We start from the raw sequence: 21424 nt of genomic DNA, 5'->3' as shown, positions 1-21424 counted from the left end.
CTAGCTCGAGCTGTGCGAGGATTAGAACAAGCTAGCGGACTTGGTGTGTCGGACGTGGAAAGTCACGCGGCTCCGCTTCAAGGGTGGAATAAAGTGGCGAGAGAACGACACGACCACGTTGGCCGCAGTCCCGTCTACCTCTCTCGCTACATTGATGACCCGGAAAACACGCCCTTCGCCGAGCGGCCCGCTGCCATGTTCCCGCAACTCTGCCCGCCAGTGCCGCCGTTCCAATCGACCTACCCCAAGGTATGGTTCATGCAGCTCGATGCCGTTCTTGCATTGAATGGCGTCACGGACCAGCCGCTGATGCACGCCATTCTTCATGACGTCCTTCCGGTAGAGTTGCGTCATCTCGCTGCCACTTCAAGCACCAGCCCGCAGCCTTACGATGCCCTCTGCACTGCGGTGCTCGCCCACAACGGCCTCACGTACCGACCGCTTCCAGGGACCCGCGACTTTGGGGCTGTCACTGCGTCGCAACGTGTGCTACCAGCCGTGGCCCCACCAGACTCCATGACGACCACCTTGCCGCCCGCCTCGGAGCCTGGCACAGGTGACCTTTCGCCCGTTATTGACTTCCCGACCTCGAAGCTTTCGCGTTCAACAACGTCCGATAAACGAGACATTACCTCTCGTCTGGCCACTAGCGACGCGTGTCATGCGCCCGACTGCCCATCCGCCAAGGTTCTCGACATTTGGGCTGAATGCAACCAGTCAGTCAGCCACGAGGTTTGTGTTTTCATCATCCTCGGCCGATGACACTGCAGGCATGCTTACCACCGGCTCGTCTCGGCCGACCTCCATGGCTCACAACACGGCTGACACGTCAGGTTCTACGACGGCAACATCACCGAACGCCCTGGTGTCTACCACGACTACGGACATCGTCATGCCTGCTATTCTTCACCCCCCGGTCGCGAAGGCTTCAGTGTCGACAATGTCCGAAGGTGCCTCTCCACTCACCTCAATGATCTGCGTGTCCTGCCAGCAGCAACCATCCTCGCTCTCGCAGTCTCTCGCAGGCGAAGTTGAAGCCACAAGCTGTCAACCACGGGCAAACTTCCGAGATGTTGCGACTATGACCGACGCTCCTGAGGACGACGTGCCTGGTCTGCCTATGTCACAGCAGACCGCACATCTCACGCCTGGCATACAGGCACCCATCTTCCATACCGACCTGTGCACGAACCGACGTGCGCCGACTACTGAAGGTGTTTCCCCAAGTCAAGGTACGCCCACTGAGCCTCCTCCAGAGTCCATATCTGCTGGATCCAATGACACGCCTCCTACTGAGTTCTTGACGGAAACCGTAGGCGAGCTGGCGTGTAACTGGACTGTAGGCACACCCTTTTACAAGCCGCATACGTCCTTCACCTCTACCCAACGTATACAATGCTACTTACTCACTGCCAACGTAAGTTGTCAAGTCCACTCGTATTCAAATACCACTCACGTCACGACACCTGCGTACCGACATCGGCACCAGTGCTGTGCACGCCCGTGACAGCACCGTCAAAGCTGTTGCTTGTCGATGGGTGGTCTGCAGGACTTCACTACGCCACTTCTAATTGCTTCGCGCGCAGGGGCCAAATCGGCTTTTGTGCACCCGTCATCACCTCACCCTGAACGCCTCTCTACCTGCAATGCTCACTCGCGACACCCTGTGCGCTCCCAGCTAGCCCCAGCTGGTCATCCTGTCACCCACTTGTGTGCAAACACAGTTTCCGAACGCTTACTTCTTTGTTCACTGCGCAACTCCCAGTGTCGCCCACCAGACCCACTGGTTCCCGATGGTCACTACACGTTGACAAACTGGACTTCCCAAACGGACACCTTGCGGATTGTCGTTCATGTATATAGTCTCTTCCTCTTTCTTTGTTATATACACTTCAAATCGCACAAAGCGCTAGGGGGGGGAGCCCTGTAGTGCATGATCATCATCATCATTTCTCAATGACCGCGCCGCGCCTCTTGTGCAGCTGATGCTAGCTCGAGCTGCGCGAGGATTAGAACAAGCTAGCGGACTTGGTGTGTCGGATGTGCTCCGCTTCAAGGGTGGAATAAAGTGGCGAGAGTACGACACGACCACGTTGGCCGCAGTCCCGTCTACCTCTCTCGCTACAACTCGTATGCCCTTTGGTCTTTGCAATGCTCCTGCGACGTTTCAAAGACTCATGAACCACGTCTTCGGGGAAGCAAAGTGGTCATACTGCATGTGCTACCTCGACGACATCGTGATTTATTCACGAACCTTCGAAGAGCACTTGGCCCATGTTGCCGATGTACTCGAGAGGGTAAGGATCGCCGGGATGACATTAAACCCCGCTAAGGTCCAATTAGCGCAGACCCGTGTTCAGTTGCTCGGGTTTACGCTGGGCGAAGGCTCCATAGAGCCGGATTGGGAGAAACTTCGAGCTATTCTCAATTTTCCCGTGCCTAAGGACGTACGTGGCCTTCGCCGCTTTTTAGGAATAATCAACTTTTACCGTTCCTCATTCCATCCTTCATACCCAAACTCTTGGGTAAGTCTGCTGAGTGGCAATTGGGACTTGAGCAGCAGGAGGCGTTTTGCCGACTGTCTAACGCCATAGCGGAGACAGCGCAGCTCAAGCTCCCCGACCTGACCAGACCGTTCGTTGTACAAACTGATGCGAGCGATCTGGGTTTAAGTGCTGTTCTCCTACAGGAATATGGTGGCGTGTTGCAGCCGTTGGCCTTTGCCAGCCGCTCCTTGGTCTCTGCGGAGAAAAATTATTCCGTGACCGAAAAGGAGTGCCTCGCCATCGTGTTTGCACTGCGGAAGTGTGACGTCTATCTTGATGGGACAAAATTCGTTGTGCAAACGGATCACAGTGCGCTCAGATGGCTGATGCGGCTCCGTGAGCCTGCCGGCAGACTGGCGCGCTGGGCTTTCTGCTACAGCACTATGACTTTTCGGTGCAGTATCGAAAGGGGAGCACCAACGTGGTAGCTGACGCGCTATCTCGTGCCCCATTGTCGGCCGAGGACCTTGATCCTGGTGCGACAGCTGCTAGCGGTGCCTTAGTACATGCAAGCGTCGGGGGCGAAACAGCAGCTTCGCCGCCATTCGGCAAAAAGGGTGAGTCCCCATGCGGACAAACCTTGGCTGCTAACCAGGTAAGCGGCACACCGCGAAGCGGCCAAGCGGGGGAGCTTTCCGAAGGCCACGAGGCTGAGAGCGAACCTGTAACGCCGACTGAAGCGGTTGTTGCTGCGGTCCTGAGTGGGCGTGATACCAGACTCCCCCATTTGGAGAATGGGCATTGCTTTCAGCAGAAAAGAGCTTCTGAAGGCCCAGCAAAGTGACCCGTTTTGTCGCGAAATGTGCGACGGTCTCAGAGAGATGGAGGGCCGGGACGCTGCTTGTCCTGCAGCGGGCGCCGATAACAACTGTCTCGACGAGACGGAGCGCCGTGACGTTGCTTGCCCTGCAGCGGGCGCGAATAGGGGGCTCGAACCAGCGTGTGTCGCTGAGTCCCCGGCGGATTCATATTTGCTGGACCATGACGAGCTCCTGTTGAAGTATATGATGTGGGAATTGAGGCTAGCCCGCTGCCTTTGCGCGGGCTTTGCCGCCTTTTCTGCCGTTCTCATGTCCCGACATGTCTGCCCTCCTTTGCTGTCTGCCGCGCTAGGAGAGCGGAGTGACGTTTAACTCCCTCACCCGGTAGCGGATGTTGACTGTGGCGCCGAGCGTGGAGCCTCCCGAGAGGTTTTCGCGCGCTGAGTCAGGAGCAGACAGTACCACAACAGTACTCTCCGAGACTGCAAACGGTGAGCCACGCAATCTTTACCGTTCGTCGACTCCCTTCGCTCGGGGCTCGGCGGACTTCGCTGACGGCGCCTCGCGCCCGATGCGAACGCTCACCTTTTGTTGCCCCGCTGCGTACGCACGGCCGAAAGGCGGTACGGTGTCCTAGTGCGTGGCCTGGCTACGCCGACCCGTCTCCCTCCGAAGCCAACGCGAGCGCCTTTGCCCTCGCTCGAGCAACCGGGCTTTGGTCCCGGTGTCTCCGTGGATCACCTTTACCGCGGAGACGTGCTCGTGGCACCCTGTGTAGTACTTTTGTGCCCGTGGCATGGATAAGCCTATTTGCTTTCCCGCTGCGCCTTTTGCAACGGGCTGTACTGCGTTTGGTGTTGCCACAATAAAGTGTTGCGACTTTGAGCAGTATCGTGTTCTCGCCACGGCGACGGTTAACGCGTGCCCTGTGGCTCGCTAAGACCGGACCCACGCTGGTGGCCATACTCCTTCGAGATACGTGTACACCACAAGGTACAATAAATAAATAAATAAATAAATAAATAAATAAATTTACTAACATAGATTTATTCGCAATGATTTTTTTTTTGTTATATCATCACACTTTCTTCCTGCACTCGTACTAAGATAGTTTAGGGGTGGTTGCTGCAATCTTCACAAGCAAACAATGACATTGAGCAGCAAAAGCAAATGTTAGTGGAAGTACTGCAGAGAATGCACTGAAAGAGCGAGACTGGCTCTTTTATTGTATTTTTACATCACATAAGGGCAGCCCCACAAGAGCACAATCCGAAGCCAGCACTTTTATTGGGATTGGCCATTTACTGTAATTGTGCAATGTTTATGAAATTTGGAAGAACAAATAAATTTCACCACAATGGCAAACAAATGGATGCAATAGCAACAAATTGCGATGTTACACAAAGTAAGGCTAGCAGCTAACTTTTGCATCTGTTCTCATGCAACTCTAATAAATGCTGCTGTAAGGGAATACTGCCACTCCATCAAGAGAAGTGGTTTTCTTGTAGTCTGTCGTCTCAATGCGAAGCAGTGAAAGCACAGTATGTGGAAGGGTATAAAAGCCATTTGCTGATGTCTGCCAAATTAGCACCTGCCGGCACTCGCAACCTTGTCCTTATGATGAGTTCACACTTGCTCCTGAAGCAGTACATCCCATCCCCTCACCCCTTTCCCGCCGGTGTCCCTTCATGCTCCCTCACCGAACGAAATACGGGTGGGGCATTTCCTCCTTGCTTGAAAAGCTATCGATGGTAGGCCTCTCATGTAGAGTGATGTTCTCACATGTACCCTCCGTGCAATGAAGATGGCTGGCTTGTTTCATCTATGCTTCAACTTTTACTTTTGGTTATAGCATAAAATGCGTGGGGCAGTGTTATTGATTTCGCCTTCATACGGAACATGTAGGCAACAGCAAGAACCCCTCATGAGTGTCCATATAATTTATATTGCAATAAAAGTTACATGAATGTAATCAGTACTCCTTTAATACATAATTCCTCTTTTGCATTAAAAGGCAATCATGCTGTTTTCATGTAACAGGTACGAATTTGCCATGAACATCATTTGTTTATTTCTAGTGTGTGGTGTGGCAAGATACACAGCCGTAAAAAGCACTTGCTTAACGTTGACTTTTGTATTTCTGGTGCAGGAAGCGCTACGTTTATGTTGTCCAGTGTCCAGATGGCCCTGGGCTCAACTTTCCACTGGTTGTAACGCCTGACGGAGTGTACTGTCGCCGCGAGGGCCTTGGGGGCCACTATGTTTGTGGCAAGTCACCTTCTCCTGTAAGTTTTGTGGCTTAATTTTTTGGATTGTGCTTTGCGGTTATCCAGTGGAATGTTTGTATTGTCACATAGTATAGTCAGGTCAGCAGACCTTTCCCTTTTAGGTTGGTAGGTATATATGCTCACCACCCCTTGTTCTTGGATGAGCTGACAGCATTATTGTATACTTGTAGAAAAATGCGTATGCATGTTTATACAGACCTGCTTCATTATTACAATAGCACGAAAATAATACCTCACTCACTCTAAATTGTACATCACCTGAATGTAATGTGGCACTTTAAAACTTTTTTCATAAAATTCTTGATCTATTTAGTAAAATTTACTGAGGTTATGTATGTTTGTGTACTTATTTCAAATATGCAAGTACCTTCGTTGAAGAATATGTAGTTTTTACAATATCTAAAATTTGGATTAGCCTTTTTAGGAGCAAGGTTTTTTCTCAAAATGAGACAGTCGCAAAGTAAATCAGCATATCATGATAATCTGGAATAAAATCTGCATGGAGTTAAAGCAGAATAATGTTCTAAACTCATTTCAGCAAAAGTTATGGTATGTTAAACATTCATGAGCGATATCAAAGCTTGACAACAACTCACTTCCGAATGTTCATTATACCGTAACTTTGATTCAAGTCTGTTTAAGCCAGTAAATAAACAAAAAATGTCAATTTTATTCTCCACCTGTGAAGGCAACTTGAAGTTGAGGACTGCGGTCTGAATTTGGCAGTGCTACCATTTTTCTTTTTCGTGTGCACTTGTTTCACTTTGTGTGTATAAATTATGAAGAAATGCTTTTGTGGTTTGTGTACTCTTATTATGGATGTCTATCATTCTATATATTTCATTGCTTGGAATTTTTTTGTAGTGGCATGTCGATATTATTGGTATGTAGGAAATCTAAAAAGAAAGTTTGAAGGAGGTTATGGCATACCTAACGTTGTGACTGTTCGCTTTCTGTATATAGTTTAGTGAGGTTTGCATGTTTGGAAGGCATTTCATGAGAGGAAAAGATGTTGTCGACTAGAACAGCGGTGTGACAGTATAAAAAAAAAGAAAAAAGTCTTTCAAAAAGAAATAAAGAAAAGACGAAACTTTCAGAGTCAGAGAAAAGATTTTCGTTCAGGGGATAAATCATTGCATGAAAAGCTTTTACTATAGCACTTGCTATACTGTGAGCAGTGCAGCGAGATGGTTAGTTGCATTGTAAATTTTATTGACAACTCACAGTGCACAGTGCAGAAACACCAATAAGTAAATTAAATGAGCTTGGATAATATATGTAAGGTGAAAGAAATTTCATGTTATCTACATGAAGGTGTCCATGTAGGTTCAAAGGAAAGCCCGTACAACCTCCTCATAAATCTGTGATTATTGACATAAAATTAATCCTTGTCTAAAGAATTCAATTGCTGTCTCAGCAAGTCAGTGATGCCAGGTCTTATACCTGACACTTAACGGGAGGGGGGGGGGGGAGGATGGACTGTAAAATTAACTGAAAATGCGATTTTTCAGTTTTCGTAGCACGGTATTGCAGAATTACTGACAGTACTTCCACGCAGTGACATGTTTTACACGCAGTGGAAAGCATTTAAAATAAACCTTAATGCGCCTGATCCCGTCTATGGACCGCAGCAACTGGAACTTTAAGGAGCATCCTCTCTGTAACCACTGCAGCTGTCAAGTGTAAGCTTTTGTGACTTCTTTCTGAATAGCATGGGCCCATTCAGAAGAAAAATAATAGTGTTGCCACCGGAATTGTATTTTTACAAGAGTTTTTTTCTTAAAAAAGTAGAGCCCTAGAATTCTAGTAATCATACATCTCAATTTTTTACTAAAGAGCGGTCATGCCTACTATTATTTTGGTTCAGAAGGATACCCTGGGCACATGTAATAACCAAAAGAGATTATACTATTTTACATGCAAAACCTTTTCACAAATGTTCCATCAAAAAATGAAAATAGTAAAATGATATATTTTTATTATTTTCAGAATGCCTCAGTATTTTCTAGCAAAATTCACAAAATGTCCAGTACATTCTCTGTTCAAGCTACTTTTGAAATTTTGTGGAGTTTGCTTTAAAAATAACCAACTGATGGGCAGTAGTAGTTCTAGTAGTTCCACACATCTCTATGCTGTCCATCTCTGCTTGAATGTGGAGCCTTCTTATTGTGGGACTGCAGGCAAGGTATTAAATGTCTGGGGGAAAAAAACCTATAAGTCTTTTGTTAGTTTCATTAAAGCTTGTGGAAGCTTAGTACGCTCCTGGTATATAACATGTGTTACATTTGTTTCACTTTTGTTTCTGCTTTTTTGTATAACTTTCAGCCACTATTAAGGCAAGTCATGCATGGATCTTGTGAAGTAATCTAAGGTTCTGGTTCAATATCACTTCTAGTGCAACTGGTCATGGTTCCAGTTGGTGTCTAGTTGTTTTGCAACTAGAACTTGCTGCTTCCCTAGCTGGGACTAATTGGTTCTCAACTGAAATCACTTGAAGCTAGTTGGATTCCCTGTTATTAACTTTTACTTGGGTCTACTTGTAGCACTTCTGGCTCTTGGTGTACAGCCTTGCAATATTTTAAAAGTGCAGTCATGTTATTTTATTGAACTCGGTTATATTAAAGTATCAATCATACTGTTACGGAAAAGAAGAGACGCCGTAGCGACGAGGCTGGGGATTAGGTGTATTTAAAATCAGTGGTAATGGTGTGACTGGTTCACCAGTGATCCAGCAGAGACAACCCTTCGTCTTGCTCGTCAGGCACACACGCGCGTTGTCCCCTAGAATATTAATATGTATGCATGGAGCATAAACCTCGGCAGCACGAGCGCCGTCTCGGCACATCTATATGTCAACGTCACTAGGAGAGTGGTAGGGCTTCAAGCACGCAACACGTACAATATCGGTAGCCTATTGGGCACATGAAGGCGACAAGGTGGCAGGACCAATTTCATATGTTACAGGAGTAACCACACGAAGAACTCGGTATGGACCTGTGTAGCGAGTAAGCAGTTTTTCTGACAAGCCAACTTGACGGGTCGGAGACCAGAGCAGGACCAAAGAACTAGGCGGAAAGTGTACGTCGCAGTGTCGGTCATACAAACACCACTGCTTTTCTTGAGAGGTCAGAAGGCAAGTACGGGTGGTTTCGCGTGCGTGAGTGGTCCGAGTGATAGCGTTCATGGCATATTCATTGGTCGGTACTGCAGGGGACGGTATGACGGTGTCTAGAGGCAATGTTGGTTCTCGGCCAAACAGCAGAAAAAATGGGGAGTAACCGGCAGTGTCATGGTGCGAAGAATTGTAGGCAAATGTGACGTACGGCAACGTGAGATCTCAGTTGGTGTGGTTGGTATAAACATACTTAGCGAGCATGTCTGTAAGAGTTCGATTTAGACGCTCCGTGAGTCCATTGGTTTGCGGGTGGTATGACGTAGTCAGCTTGTGTCTCGTTTGACAGGACAGCTGGATGTGGGCTATGACCTTCGACAAAAAAATGCGCCCACTGTCTGTAAGCAGCTGCCGTGGGGCTCCGGGTTGCAAAGTCACGTCCTTGAGGCGGAAGTCGGCAACATCTGTGATGCAGCTTGTTGAAAGAGCTCGTGTGATGGCATAACGCGTAGCGTAGTTGGTGGCCACGGCTATCCACTTGTTACCCGAGGAAGACAAAGGCAAAGGGCCAAGTAGGTCCAAGCCAACGCGGAAGAACGGTTCTGATGGAATGTCAAGTGGTTGAAGGCGTCCGGCGGGAAGTGTCGATGGTGTTTTGCGGCACTGACATTTTTTACAATCCGCAACGTATCTTCTGACTGAGCGTGCAAGCCCTGGCCAAAAGAAGGGTCGGCGTATTCGGTCGTTAGTGGGTGACACACCAAGGTGACCAGCAGTTGGAAGGTCATGAAGTTCATGTAGAACTTCCGAACGAAGGTGTTTCGGAATGAAAGGCAGCAAGGCCGGTCCATCCGGCTCAACACTTTGGCGGTATAATATACCATTGTGGAGCACAAATGAGCGATGGGACTGATTGGAAGATGGTGATTCGAGGCGCTCAATGATAGCACGCAAGGACGCATCATGGCGCTGCTTATGACCGATGCATGTCATTTGCAAAAGAGAAAAGACGCAATGCTCGGTGTCGGTGTCAGGCATAGTGCTCGACTCAGCAACCGGGTAGTGGGACAGGCAGTCTGCGTCCTGATGTAGGTGTCCCGACTTGTACGTCACCGTGTAGGTATACTCTTGCAGTCGCAGAGCCCAGCGCCCGAGCCGGCCAGTAGGATCCTTCAGTGACGTAAGCCAACATAATGCATGATGGTCAGTTATCACAGAGAAATTTGTGCCATATAAATATGGGCAGAACTTTGAGACTGCCCAAACAAGAGCAAGACATTCACGCTTTGTAATGGAATAGTTGCGCTCAGCAGCTGTGAGGAGGCGGCTAGCGTAGGCGACAACTCGGTTGTGTCCTTTTTGGCATTGGGCTAGGACGGCTTCGATTCCGTGACCACTAGCATCGGTTCGGACTTTTGTCGGAGTGGATGGGTCAAAGTGAGCCAATATAGGTGGGGTCGTCAGTAGTGTCATTAGGTGAGAAAAGGCAGCAGCTTGGTCGGTTTCCCACGTAAATGTGACGTCTCTCTTTAGAAGCTCAGTGAGGGGTCGAGCGATGGTTGTGAAATCTTTCACAGATCTTCTGAAATAGGAACAAAGTCCTGCAAAACTCCGGACGTCTTTGACGGACTGGGTACAGGGAAACTAGTGACTGCACGAATTTTCTCGGGGTCCAGCTGCAGACCAGAGGCGTCGAGAAAGTGGCCCAACACTGTAATTTGGCGGCGTCCAAAGTGGCACTTCAACGAGTTTAATTGAAGGCCTGCAGTGCGTAATATGTCGAGAATAGCTGATAAACGCTGAAGGTGGGTCTCAAATGTTGGGGAATATACAGCGACATCGTCAAGATAACAAAGATATGTTGACCATTTGAACCCTTGTAGCAGAGAGTCCATCATGCGCTTGAACGTGGCTGTGGTGTTGCATAGCCCAAGCGGCATAACCTTGAACTGATATAGGCCGCCTGGAGTTACAAACGCAGTCTTCTCTTGGTCTTTTTCGTCGACAGCAATATGCCAGTAGCCGGAACGCAGGTCTATTGAAGAAAAGTATCGGGCGCCGGGGAGACAGTCGAGAGCGTCATCGATGCGGGGTAAAGGGTAAACATCCTTTTTCGCGATTTTATTCAGATGGCAGTAATCCACGCAGAAGCGCCACGTGCCATCTTTCTTTTTAACGAGCACAACGAGGGATGCCCAAGGGCTAGAAGAGGGTTCAATAATTACGTTGGCTAGCATCTTGGTGACTTCTTGTTGAATTACTTTACGCTCGGTGGCAGACACCCGGTATTGTCGCCGATGAATGGAATGAGAATCACTTGTGTTGATGCGGTGCTTGACGAGTGAAGTCTGGCCGAGTGGACGGCTGTCGATGTCGAATACGTCACGGTATGAAGCCAGAAGGCAGCATTGCGTGGCTGTCTTCTCAGGTTTGATGTCCGGGGGGATCATGGAGCGTAAGGTTGCATCGAGACACGTGGCATCCTGCGAGTGACGTGGGTGATATCGGGACATACGTCTGCCGTAAAACAGGTGACCTGGTCGTCAATTAAGGGTCTTAGAGTGGCGACCAAAATTCCTTGGGGTAGCACTTGTTTTATGAAACCGAAATTGATAACAGGTAAATATGTTTGGTTAGAGGCCACGACGGAATGTGGGACAGTAATGTCACGCGCCAGGAGAACATCAGGAATCGGCGTCACGATATAGTCACCGTCGAGCACAGGAGAGGGTGTTGCCAATTCAACGAATGTGAGAGCTTTAGGTGGTATCCCAAAGAAGTCAGTGGTGCACAGGCTGTTAAGAAGTTCATAGTGAGAATTCGAGAGAAGAGGAAGTTCTATGCAGACAGTGCCGGCGGCACAATCGATCAGGCCAGAATGCGTCGAATAGAAAGTCCATGCCGAAGATGAGGCCGTGAGGGCGATTTTCAAGCACCGTAAATAAAACAGGGAAATGGCGGCCGGCAATGCTAACACGAGCGGTACACATTCCAGTGATGGCCACTGCTCCATCATCAGCGACACAGAGGGCTTTAGTCGCTGCAGGCGTAAGGACTTTTTTGAGTAGGCGACACAGATAAGCACTCATTATGGACACTTGAGCTCCGGTATCAACTAACGCCGTCAAAGAAATACCATCCACATACACCTCAATCAAGTTCGTATTAGTGGGGAGCATCAACGGAGGATTTGGATGAGTCGCGATTGATGCAGCACTACCTCCTGGAGCTGTGTGGTCTAGTTTTCCATCTGAGAAGATCCATAGTTGACTGGCGACGAATAGCAGCGTGGTTGGGGCGATGGGGAACGGCGGCGTTGAGGTGACGGCGAACGAGCGGTGGAGCGGCTGTTAGGGACGTCGGAAGAAGGGTACACACGACTGGGCGAATACCGACGGGAGTCCTCGTATGGGTGAGAAGAGGAAAATGGGCTCCAGTTTGAGGGCGTCTAAGTGCTGCGGCAGTAACGGGAGATATGGCCAACTCGGTGGCAGCGGAAGCATATCGGTTTGTCGTCTGCAGTTCTTCATTCCGTGGGATTGCGGGATTGCGGAAGAAAATGTGAATCATGGCGTGGTGCCTCAATTGTCATTGGTCTGGAGGTGGGTCGGGAGACAGAGCAGGCCACAGGAAAATCGAGCTTTGAAATTTTTTGCCTCACGACGGCTTGAATAACGGAGACCGCCGGAGGCGTTTGTGCGGCGCCATGGTCAAGTGCAAGTGGAGGAAATGGTTCCAGACTTGCTGCCTCAAGCTCCCGTCGAACTATACCTGTCACGCCGCCCTGCATGGGTGGTGCGGCACCGAGATCGGTGCAAGTCGATGTAACAGCCAGTCTTTCGCGCTGCCACCGTGCACTCGAATCATCGAGGGGACCCATTCCGAACCTCAAATATCTTTCCTCCTTAGCTAGTGTTGAAGCTAGTCGAGGAGGAGGAAATTAACTACATTGTCCACATTTTTCTTCGAATTCTCAGTGCAGGACAGAAGTTGAGGTCTCAAAGCACGCAAGCATGTCTGGTCGCGGCACTCTGTGGCCAACGCAGGCATTGCGGTGGTCACTGAGAGCCGGAATCGCATTGTGAATAGGAACACAGTGAATTGAATTTCACTTTTCGCCTGTGCATTCCCGTATTTTTGATGATGCAAATAAATTTCAATTTGAACTTCAAAGCAGAGGGGTGTGCAGGAAAGGGGAGCGAACCGACTCTGTGCATATTCATTGCTATGATGACAGCCTGTGAGGATGAAATGAAAGAAGTTGACATTGGCTGAGCTTCGAGGTCAAAAGCACTCGTAATATCATTTGGTGGGTTTGTAGCGGGAGGAGTGAGACTGTAGCCATAAACTTGTGTACTATCATGGGCAATATGAGCTCGAACAAGTGAGCGCATGGCGAACAGCCTCGAACCTACATCGTACGATTCGCAGCGGCTGCTGTTGGAAACAAAGTGGAAAAGGTGGCGCGCTTTTGCTTGCTGTTGGCACTCCCGCCTGAATATCGTTGCTGCAAAACGCAATTTATAGCATATTAGTGGCTGCTAGCAGTGATGTGACCTCGCATCAATGCACACAGCCACAACCGATGAGGCTATGCAGCTACAAAGATACCGGCTGTGAGGTAGCCTGCCGCAATGTACAGTACATGCTTTTATTACATTTAGGTAGTGTTTTCTGAGAATTTTGATGCGCATCTTTCACTTATGGTGTTCTTGGTGCATTTTCTTTTCGTGTTATCATTGCTAGCAGCTGATGGCATGCGATCAGCTGCAGTTTTACAACAGCGGTCATGTGGGAGGGCCAACAGTCCACAAATGAGCACCCTCCTTTTCTCCTTTGGTTTCGGCAGCGCCATCCACCTGTAATGTTATCCCGGTTTCAAGGCTATTTGCCATGCGCTCGCGTGTTCGAGCTCATATTGCTCACGATAATAGTGCTGTGCATTGACTTGTGCACAGTGCACTCAGGTTTAATATAAACAATGACATTCACAACTGCCCAGCTATCTGTGTGCAGTGTGGCAAATTGGGAATGGGAGGTGTTGTCCTTCTCTGCAGGCTGATATAGGCTGATATAGGCTGATGCCACATGAACAACATGACGAACAGCAAGGAGCACGGTAGCTGCTTGCAGACTAACCGGAAGGTGTACGTTCCTGTTTGACCAGTCTCAGCATTGCTTGCAGACTGTATAACAGATTCAACATATATACCGTATTTACTTGCCTAATTAACGCACTTGCATAATAATACACCCCCAACTTCAGTCATCAAAATTTGGATTTCTTTTTCCCCACGGAATAAACGCACCTCCTACTTTCATCCGCTGCAGCCCCACTAACCGACACCTGGCGCCTCCTCAGCCATTGGATCTCTTCCGTTTTTTATTACTGTGCTGACCTCCCTCGGCCACCTCGGCTCATTCCCCCCACTCTTCACGCGTTATCACGTGCCGTATTGTTTTTCTTTCTATCTGTGTGTGGCACCTCTCCCGTCTTATCTGTGTGCCACAGTGGTGTTCATGAACGGTGCGAGTGTAGAGACGTCGCAGCTGATAAGCACATAGTGAGCGAAAGTCAAGAAACTGCCTGCGCCAACCGATGGTCGCTTCCTGCGAATACGAAAAAGCCCAACCACGTGCGCGCGATTTTCGAGTGATGACGACAGCATTTGCTGTAGTGAACAGTCATTTAATCATTGATATCGCGTCGCAGATTTCTGGAAAACCAGAAAAAATCGTTTGTCGTCCAGGAAAGATTGTGACGATTTCCGCGACATGGTAGCACTCCCGATTTTCGATTCGCTTGTTATCCGCGCGTAAAGGAACTTCTCATGTAAAAGCGAGGCGGTGGCCGTATTTTGTGGTTAATTTTGTTATCAACAGTTTGTTTTGATGCTTCGAGGGTAGCTTGCTGCAATTTTGGTTACTTGTTACAATCTTAACGACGTCGTCACTGTCGTCATGCAAGGTGTAGGGGGTTCGTCCTGAGTACGGCCTACGCAGAAACCTAGCTAATGTTTTAGCTGCACACAGTGGTACCGTGCACGATTAACGTCCCCTTTCCATAGCTTGAGTCATCGCAGCTACACGGGTTCGGGCGAATAAGGCAACAGGCTAAGTTGCCAAACAACACTTTATTGCTACGGTAGCAATAACATGTAAATGTCGCATAGAGGGACTTTTGCTCTAGGCAGATAAAAAAAGGTAGATGCTTGCACCTCTGTTGTTGTCTTCCTTGGCTCGCAGGGGGTTTCGGGTTCATTATATTTGATGGCTGGTGCAAGAGAGAGCGTCCGGCCGTCGGCACGCTTCTTTTCTTCACCGTGCTGGCTACCCTTTCCCTGATGAAAATTCGTTCCTTTGCTGAGGGAGGGGAAACCTGTCCTGTCAGCCAGGAAAGGGGAATTGCGTGCGCCGGCCGCGGGGTGCTCCATCCCTTTGCAAAAAGCTTCATTGACTCGTGTCTCGAAAGGACAGACATGTCCTAGGCTGTCGCGCTGCCGTAAAAGGGAAAGGGTGGCTGGGCACACATGCTCCCCCACAAAGGTCGCCTCGAAGTTGGCAAAGTGCATTGTAGCGTCGTAGCACAAGCTCTTGGGCACCCCTTGAGATCACAGCACATACCACGGTTGTGGTTAAATGATTGCGAGAAGAGATAGCTGCAAAACGCTTTTATGACGTGCGCAGGCAGCCTGGGGAGAGTTTGCAGAAGATAGCGCCATCAACCTCCGTAGATGAGTAAAGTGCAACAAAGAAGCTGTTTGCAAACAATGTACACGTATGTCAATTGCAAAATGCTAAGCAACCAAACTTTTACCTCATTTTTTGCTCCTCCCAAAACAGTTTTCATGAAATTTACCCCACATAATAAATGCACCCCTCTACTTTGCTCTGATTTTTTTAGGAAAAAAGTGCATTTATAATGCGAGTAAATATGATAACTGGCTATTTATTGGATGAGAGAAAAGAAAAGGTGCTTGTTTCTGTCTCCCATACCGGGTACACGACTAAGCACCTGTAGATTCATCATGTTGACATGACACACATCAGTAGGCAGGCCAGAAAGGCCCTAAGAAGAGAAGGGATTCTTTTTTGAAATGTGTGGCATGCTGATGGCTTGTAGTTCTGCCACGTGTGGCATTGCTGATTTTGATGGCCTACTGCACATGGTATGTGTCTTTACTTGATATGTGTGAAAACCTATCGGAGGTGGTTTAGGGGCCCTTTAAAGAGTTAGTTACAACCCCGAGGTCTAAAATTTGAATGAAGAGAAATATGTGCACTTTTGCTATGTGAACATGCTGTCACAAGAATTTTGTGAATACCTGCTATAATTAGGAAGTTACAGGGGTTAGAACATCCGTGTCAGCTGGTTTAAAATTTTTGTGCGGTGCTCGCCACCCTTCTCCGCTATAGGGAGGCGAAGAAGTAGCCTGTCATCGTGACTCCCCCCCACTTCAGCAATGTAACACGGCGTCCATGATACTTTATCGGCGCGTAACCACCAGCTGCACGGGGTTTCCCCCCACATGAGCAGGTGTCATAGCAGCAAGGGCAGAAAATGTGGAGCGCGGAGCACTTTTCCTCTCACGCTAAAATAGTGAGATGCCTCATTATCTATACCGCTTCTCCCGAGGCCTTGTGCTTTACAAAACTGCAGAGGGCAGCACAGAAAAATGAAAATGTGGACTGCGTGGCTGAAGCTGCATCACCGCAGGGCCAAGGCACCATTTCGTAGGGCAAAGAACTAATCTGTGCTCAGTGGTGCGTAACATGGCCCATGGGAAAGTTTTCGTCAGACTGCGCGTACGAGAAGAATTGGTCAGGCGAGGGAAACGGGTGCGGGATTGTTTTTAAAACGAAGGGCATGTGCGGCGCGCAGCGCTGTAATATTCAGGGAGTGTGATCGCCATGGTCTACTTTACCAATTGGCAAGCTTGTTTGGGGAGTGTAGAAAAAAGTCTGAGCCTGTTTAGTGGCCCTTTAAAGAGTGATGAAATCCAAGCGATTTCAGTGGCAAAACCGAAAGGAAGAAGAGTGCAACTGTCGCATTCTTCAGTGACGTCCGGAATGAGCGAGCATTTCTATAGCAACATTAGGTTTACTTTGATTTGTGTACGTGCATGCTACGTCTGTGATTATAGCACATAGCAACTTTACTAGAATAAGCTCAGTTGCAAAGCTTCATATTTCCACCAGCGATGGAGGATGGGCCGAACGGCAGTCATGAGAACTTGCAGCACTGCAGTCTGATCTTGCGCTACTTTTGGCACATCTGCTACGGCGGCGTATCATGGCGGTTCGTTGCACTGTTCCTTGCGCCGGCTTTCCTGTTGTACCGTTATCGAACTTAACCATTCAGCATGCGCTTCCAGTCGACATTCTCGCGTCGCATTTGTGGACTGGACAAGGTCTCCTGTATAGATTGGCTCGGATGTGCTGCTCATTGCAAGTTGGCTAAAAATCAATGTCTTGCCTATGTTTGCACTGTGTGCATTTGGTTTAACCTCCAAGTAGGGGAAATTATACGTGAATGAGCATTTCCAGTGCAAAAATTTCATGACGACTGCAAACATTTTAACCCTGTCATCTTGCCTAGAAGAAAAAGGCCCAAAACGCCTGTAAAAGCCTTAAACAAGTTGACTTACTGAAATACAAAAATGCTCTACAAAAACAGTACTCATGTTTTCTACTAGTTACAGAAAATAAAAAACTTACTTCAAGAAACAGCACCCGTATTTCAGACTGTTCATCAGACAAGTCTTTGTGAGGGCTGCCAATCGAGAGCAGAGTGTAAAATGGTACAGCAACTTCACCTCTTTTCTCACATTTTCCACCTTTACAGAAAGCTCCTGATTGGTTTTCTTGCAAAAAAAAAAAAAAACGAATATTCACGAACAATGAAAAAACATAACCCTCACGTTTTCACCATGAGCAGTATAACTCAAAAGATGCAGTGGCAGCCACTCCAACTTTTCAAGCACAATCCTAAAGAGGTCATCAACCAGGGGGTTTTTGTGAAAAGCCTCTTGACAGTTTTCTTAATTGCTTTTAATGCAGAAAAAAGGCTGTGTAAGGGATGATGTAAGCAGCTTTCTTCAAAACACCTAATCTGAATGAGTGCACTTTCGTTTGGTTTGGGAGGGCCTGCTCCAGGTGTACTTGTGCGAGATGCTAGAGGCCCTCTTTGCACGTTGTCATTTATTCAATTTTTTAGAAAAGTACCCACTGATGCAGTGCACTCATGGTGAGCTACTTCCTGCTGCACTTCGCTGCGCCGAGAAGTGACACCAATATGTGGCACCGTTACCTGCTCTAAGGTTCAAAAATGAGAACACTGCGAATGAGGAAAATATCTATTGCTGTGAAATGAAGGAAATGTAGCAAAACGTGGTCACTGGCAAAACACCATCGCTTACATACATTTGTGTTAGTTAATAAATAAAATATATATGAAAGCGAAAATATCCAGTGCTTTTAAGGCAGCGAGATAGTTGGCAATTGATCGAATGTAAGTATCGACAGTGTAGCTCGTCGCGTGCCTTTCGTCTTGCTGTTCTATTTCTGGTGGCTCCTCCAAACTGGGCACTGATCATTCGAGGGGCACCATGGATTAAGGGGGAAGGGAGGGCGGGAGGTGATTGCCGCTTTGGTAAGGAAGATTTTCGCTTCAATTATGGGGTGGAATCACTGGGAACAAATGCGGATGGGTACCGGGTGCGAGCTCCCACTTTCCACCTGAGATGAAGACTTCTGGCCCAGCAATACATGACAGTAGTGCATTTTGATGCCGTCATTCTCACATTGAACGTCATAGACTTTGCGTTTGGCAGTGAGCTTTCTTATCCTTGTGACGCATAGCTTGGTACCACCTTCTGAATTGTGCCGGATTTTTTTTGGCGGTCTGTCAAGCTCAGCAATACAGTCGAACCCCACTACAACAAAACTGAGGGGGCACAGAAAAAGAATTTTGTTGAAGCGAAAATTTCGTTGTAGTGAAATCGAAAAAATATAGTCAATCTGAACTAACAGAACAAAGGAACGTTTATTCTCAAAATTCAAAAATGGTCTGCTGCTTTTTACTCTATCCCAGCAGCATCACGACGTGATTCTCACCCACGCATAGCAAGGCCATGGTGAAAAGCACGCTGAAACATTGACTACAACCACTTTCGTGAACGAACCAGACAGTTGAATTAACACGTTAACATCAGCAGCTGTCCGCAGTCAAGCACTGACATGGCAGCAAGGTATCGTGGAGCGGTGACTTTTGCCTTCTTTTATGCCATTCTTATCATCTATCACTCGCGGCTAGCTGATTTTGTTGGTAATGTGGACGAACAGCCGCTCTGATAAGTTACAACACTGGCCAAGCACGAACAAACTGATAGTTCCGCAGATGCACCCAGCAACTGCGCGAAGGAAACCATGAACTAAGCAACTGAGCTTCAGCTTCGGATCGTCTGCGGCTATACAGTAAACACAATGTTTAACATTTTGATGCATTTTCAGAGCCTTAGAATACCTCGACAAAGTCTAAAACACGCGTTGGCACCACCAGAAACCACCAGTGTTCAGCAAGCATGGGCACCGCTATTGCTCGATAGCGATAGCGGCGCCCATGCTTTGCTAAACATTGGTGGTTTTCGGTAGTGCCAACGCGTGTTTTAGACTTCGTTGACATATTTTCAGGTTTTGAAAATGCATCAAAATCTTAAATATTAGGTTTACTGTATAGCAATAAATATCTGAGCCTGGAATCGCATCGTGAAATTTCGTTGAAGTGGGACGGCAGAAGGAAAGGTGTTCATTGTGGCAACAATATTTATGCATTGACTTCTATAGACTACTGACGGTTCTTTTTCGTTATAGCAGGAATTTCGTTGAAGCGGCGTTCATTGTAGCGAGGTTCGACTGTACTTGGTTTACACACTAATCATGACTAAATGACGAGATGCAATTGATTCACTTTACTATACGCCTGATTTAAAAGTTCTACTACAGTAACACGGTCTTAAATTTTTTCGATTCCCTGGTAACTCTCCCGGGTTATTTTTGTTGGAGGTTAGAACTATCTTTCGGTGTGTGCTTTTATTATGCTTTCAAATTAAGTTGTAGGATAAACGACCATCTCTTCACTTATACTTATATTTATAATTTATATGCGTTGAATAATATTTGAATGTGATAGCTTTAACGAACTCGTTTCACAGAAATTGCGGTGTTGGTGTCATGGTCAGCGTCTCTGGTTGTGAGCGAGAAGACATCATCTTGTCCGTGACAAAAAAAAAATTGAGAAACCTGTCAATAAAAAAAAAAAAAAAACTTCAGTACCAGTGAGAATCGATCCCAGGCTCTCTGCGTGGCAATAACATGTTATACCACAGAGCCATGCCAATGGTCGAAACTTGTTTGAAAAAAAAAATATGAATTTCATGTAGTAGAAGTTCTCAGAAATATTGTGTCGAGCCAAAAAAAGCGAGGCCTTATGTTTACACTTTTTTTGTTCATGTAGTAAATGAATTTCTTCAGTCCACGCAATATTAAGTGGTGGAAGTGTAGAATCCCTCAGGTATCTAAACATATGAAATGCACGAGTGGGTGTTAGAAAGGCCCATTCATTACAGGGCACTCAAACTTATGTTCGAGTGTTGCTTTACGCACGCGTAAGGGCCCCTTTGCTGATTCACAAAAGGAACAATTATGGTGCAGTGGGCACTTTGCAACTGTACTTGCAGTAGACATTCTGCGATAGTTTGAAATGGCCACTGTTGCACGCACAGTCATTCGTTCCCTCCTGGCACGGTTGAGGCATACACCGAGACATAAGCTGGGCTAGTAATTGAGAAGGTGATTCACACAGGGACCGGTTACGCTGTTGCGGTCTACTCTTAAAGGCGAAACTCATGCGTTCTCCAACTTTTTCAATTGTTGTGTTTGTAACTGTTGTGTAATCGTTGTTACACAATATACATAATACTCAACAGCATCACCTCTGCCATATCCATCAATTGCTACCGCATGTAATAATAATATTAGTAATAATGGAAATATAATTTTCATTTGCACTACAATATGAATTCTCTCGGGTAACGTGCAAGGCTGCAGAGGAAATTTGCTTACAATAGTTCGTCTACTAGCCCATCACCGCTGGGCGAAAGAGATCAGAGGCTACATATATGAGGTTTTCAAGCTGATTATAGCAGCTTTTATGTTGGCCCACGCTACTGTGTAACCGTGTTTACACAGAAAAAAAAATGAATGAATAAACAAAGAAATGAACGAACAAGTTGCGTGAAGCAAAGTCGTCATTGCGGTCGCCCCTGTTGGAGCCTGGTGCTAAGCTGGTACGCGTACCTCAAGGTAGATAAATCTGCTCCCCCTCGGTATGCCTCATACATGACAAACGCATTTTCATACAAGAAACTATGCAGTGCCAAAAACAGTCCCAAAAGCGGCGTGGGAATACAGTGCACCATTCGCGGTAGCCGCTTGCACGTCGCCGCCGCCGATGACAACACGCACACCCCACGTCGCTGGAGCAAGATCTCGTGACCGCCAAGCCGCCTGCCCCTCCGGCAGAGCTTTCAAACTGAGTTTATTCTGGTAACGTTCACATAGTGTACATGGGTCACTGAATGCAGGAAAACCAACACCACTATAATCGTTTTAGAAATGAGCGTCATCACTCTGGTCGACGGCTATTTGCACTCATCG

General features: G+C 47.5%; 1 protein-coding gene across 1 annotated transcript in view; it reads left to right on the top strand.

Moving 5' to 3' along the window:
- The window catches only part of LOC119161408 (FAD-dependent oxidoreductase domain-containing protein 1), a 71858-nt gene that overhangs the window by 38913 nt on the left and 11521 nt on the right, over positions 1-21424 (top strand). The window contains exon 7 of the mRNA XM_037413863.2: positions 5457-5592. Coding sequence (XP_037269760.2) covers positions 5457-5592 — 136 coding nt within the window. The remainder of the gene's footprint in view (positions 1-5456; positions 5593-21424) is intronic.

Source organism: Rhipicephalus microplus, chromosome X (assembly GCF_043290135.1).
Source record: "Rhipicephalus microplus isolate Deutch F79 chromosome X, USDA_Rmic, whole genome shotgun sequence".
Classification (NCBI taxonomy): Eukaryota; Metazoa; Arthropoda; class Arachnida; order Ixodida; family Ixodidae; genus Rhipicephalus; species Rhipicephalus microplus.
This window is presented reverse-complemented; position numbering and strand designations above follow the sequence as displayed.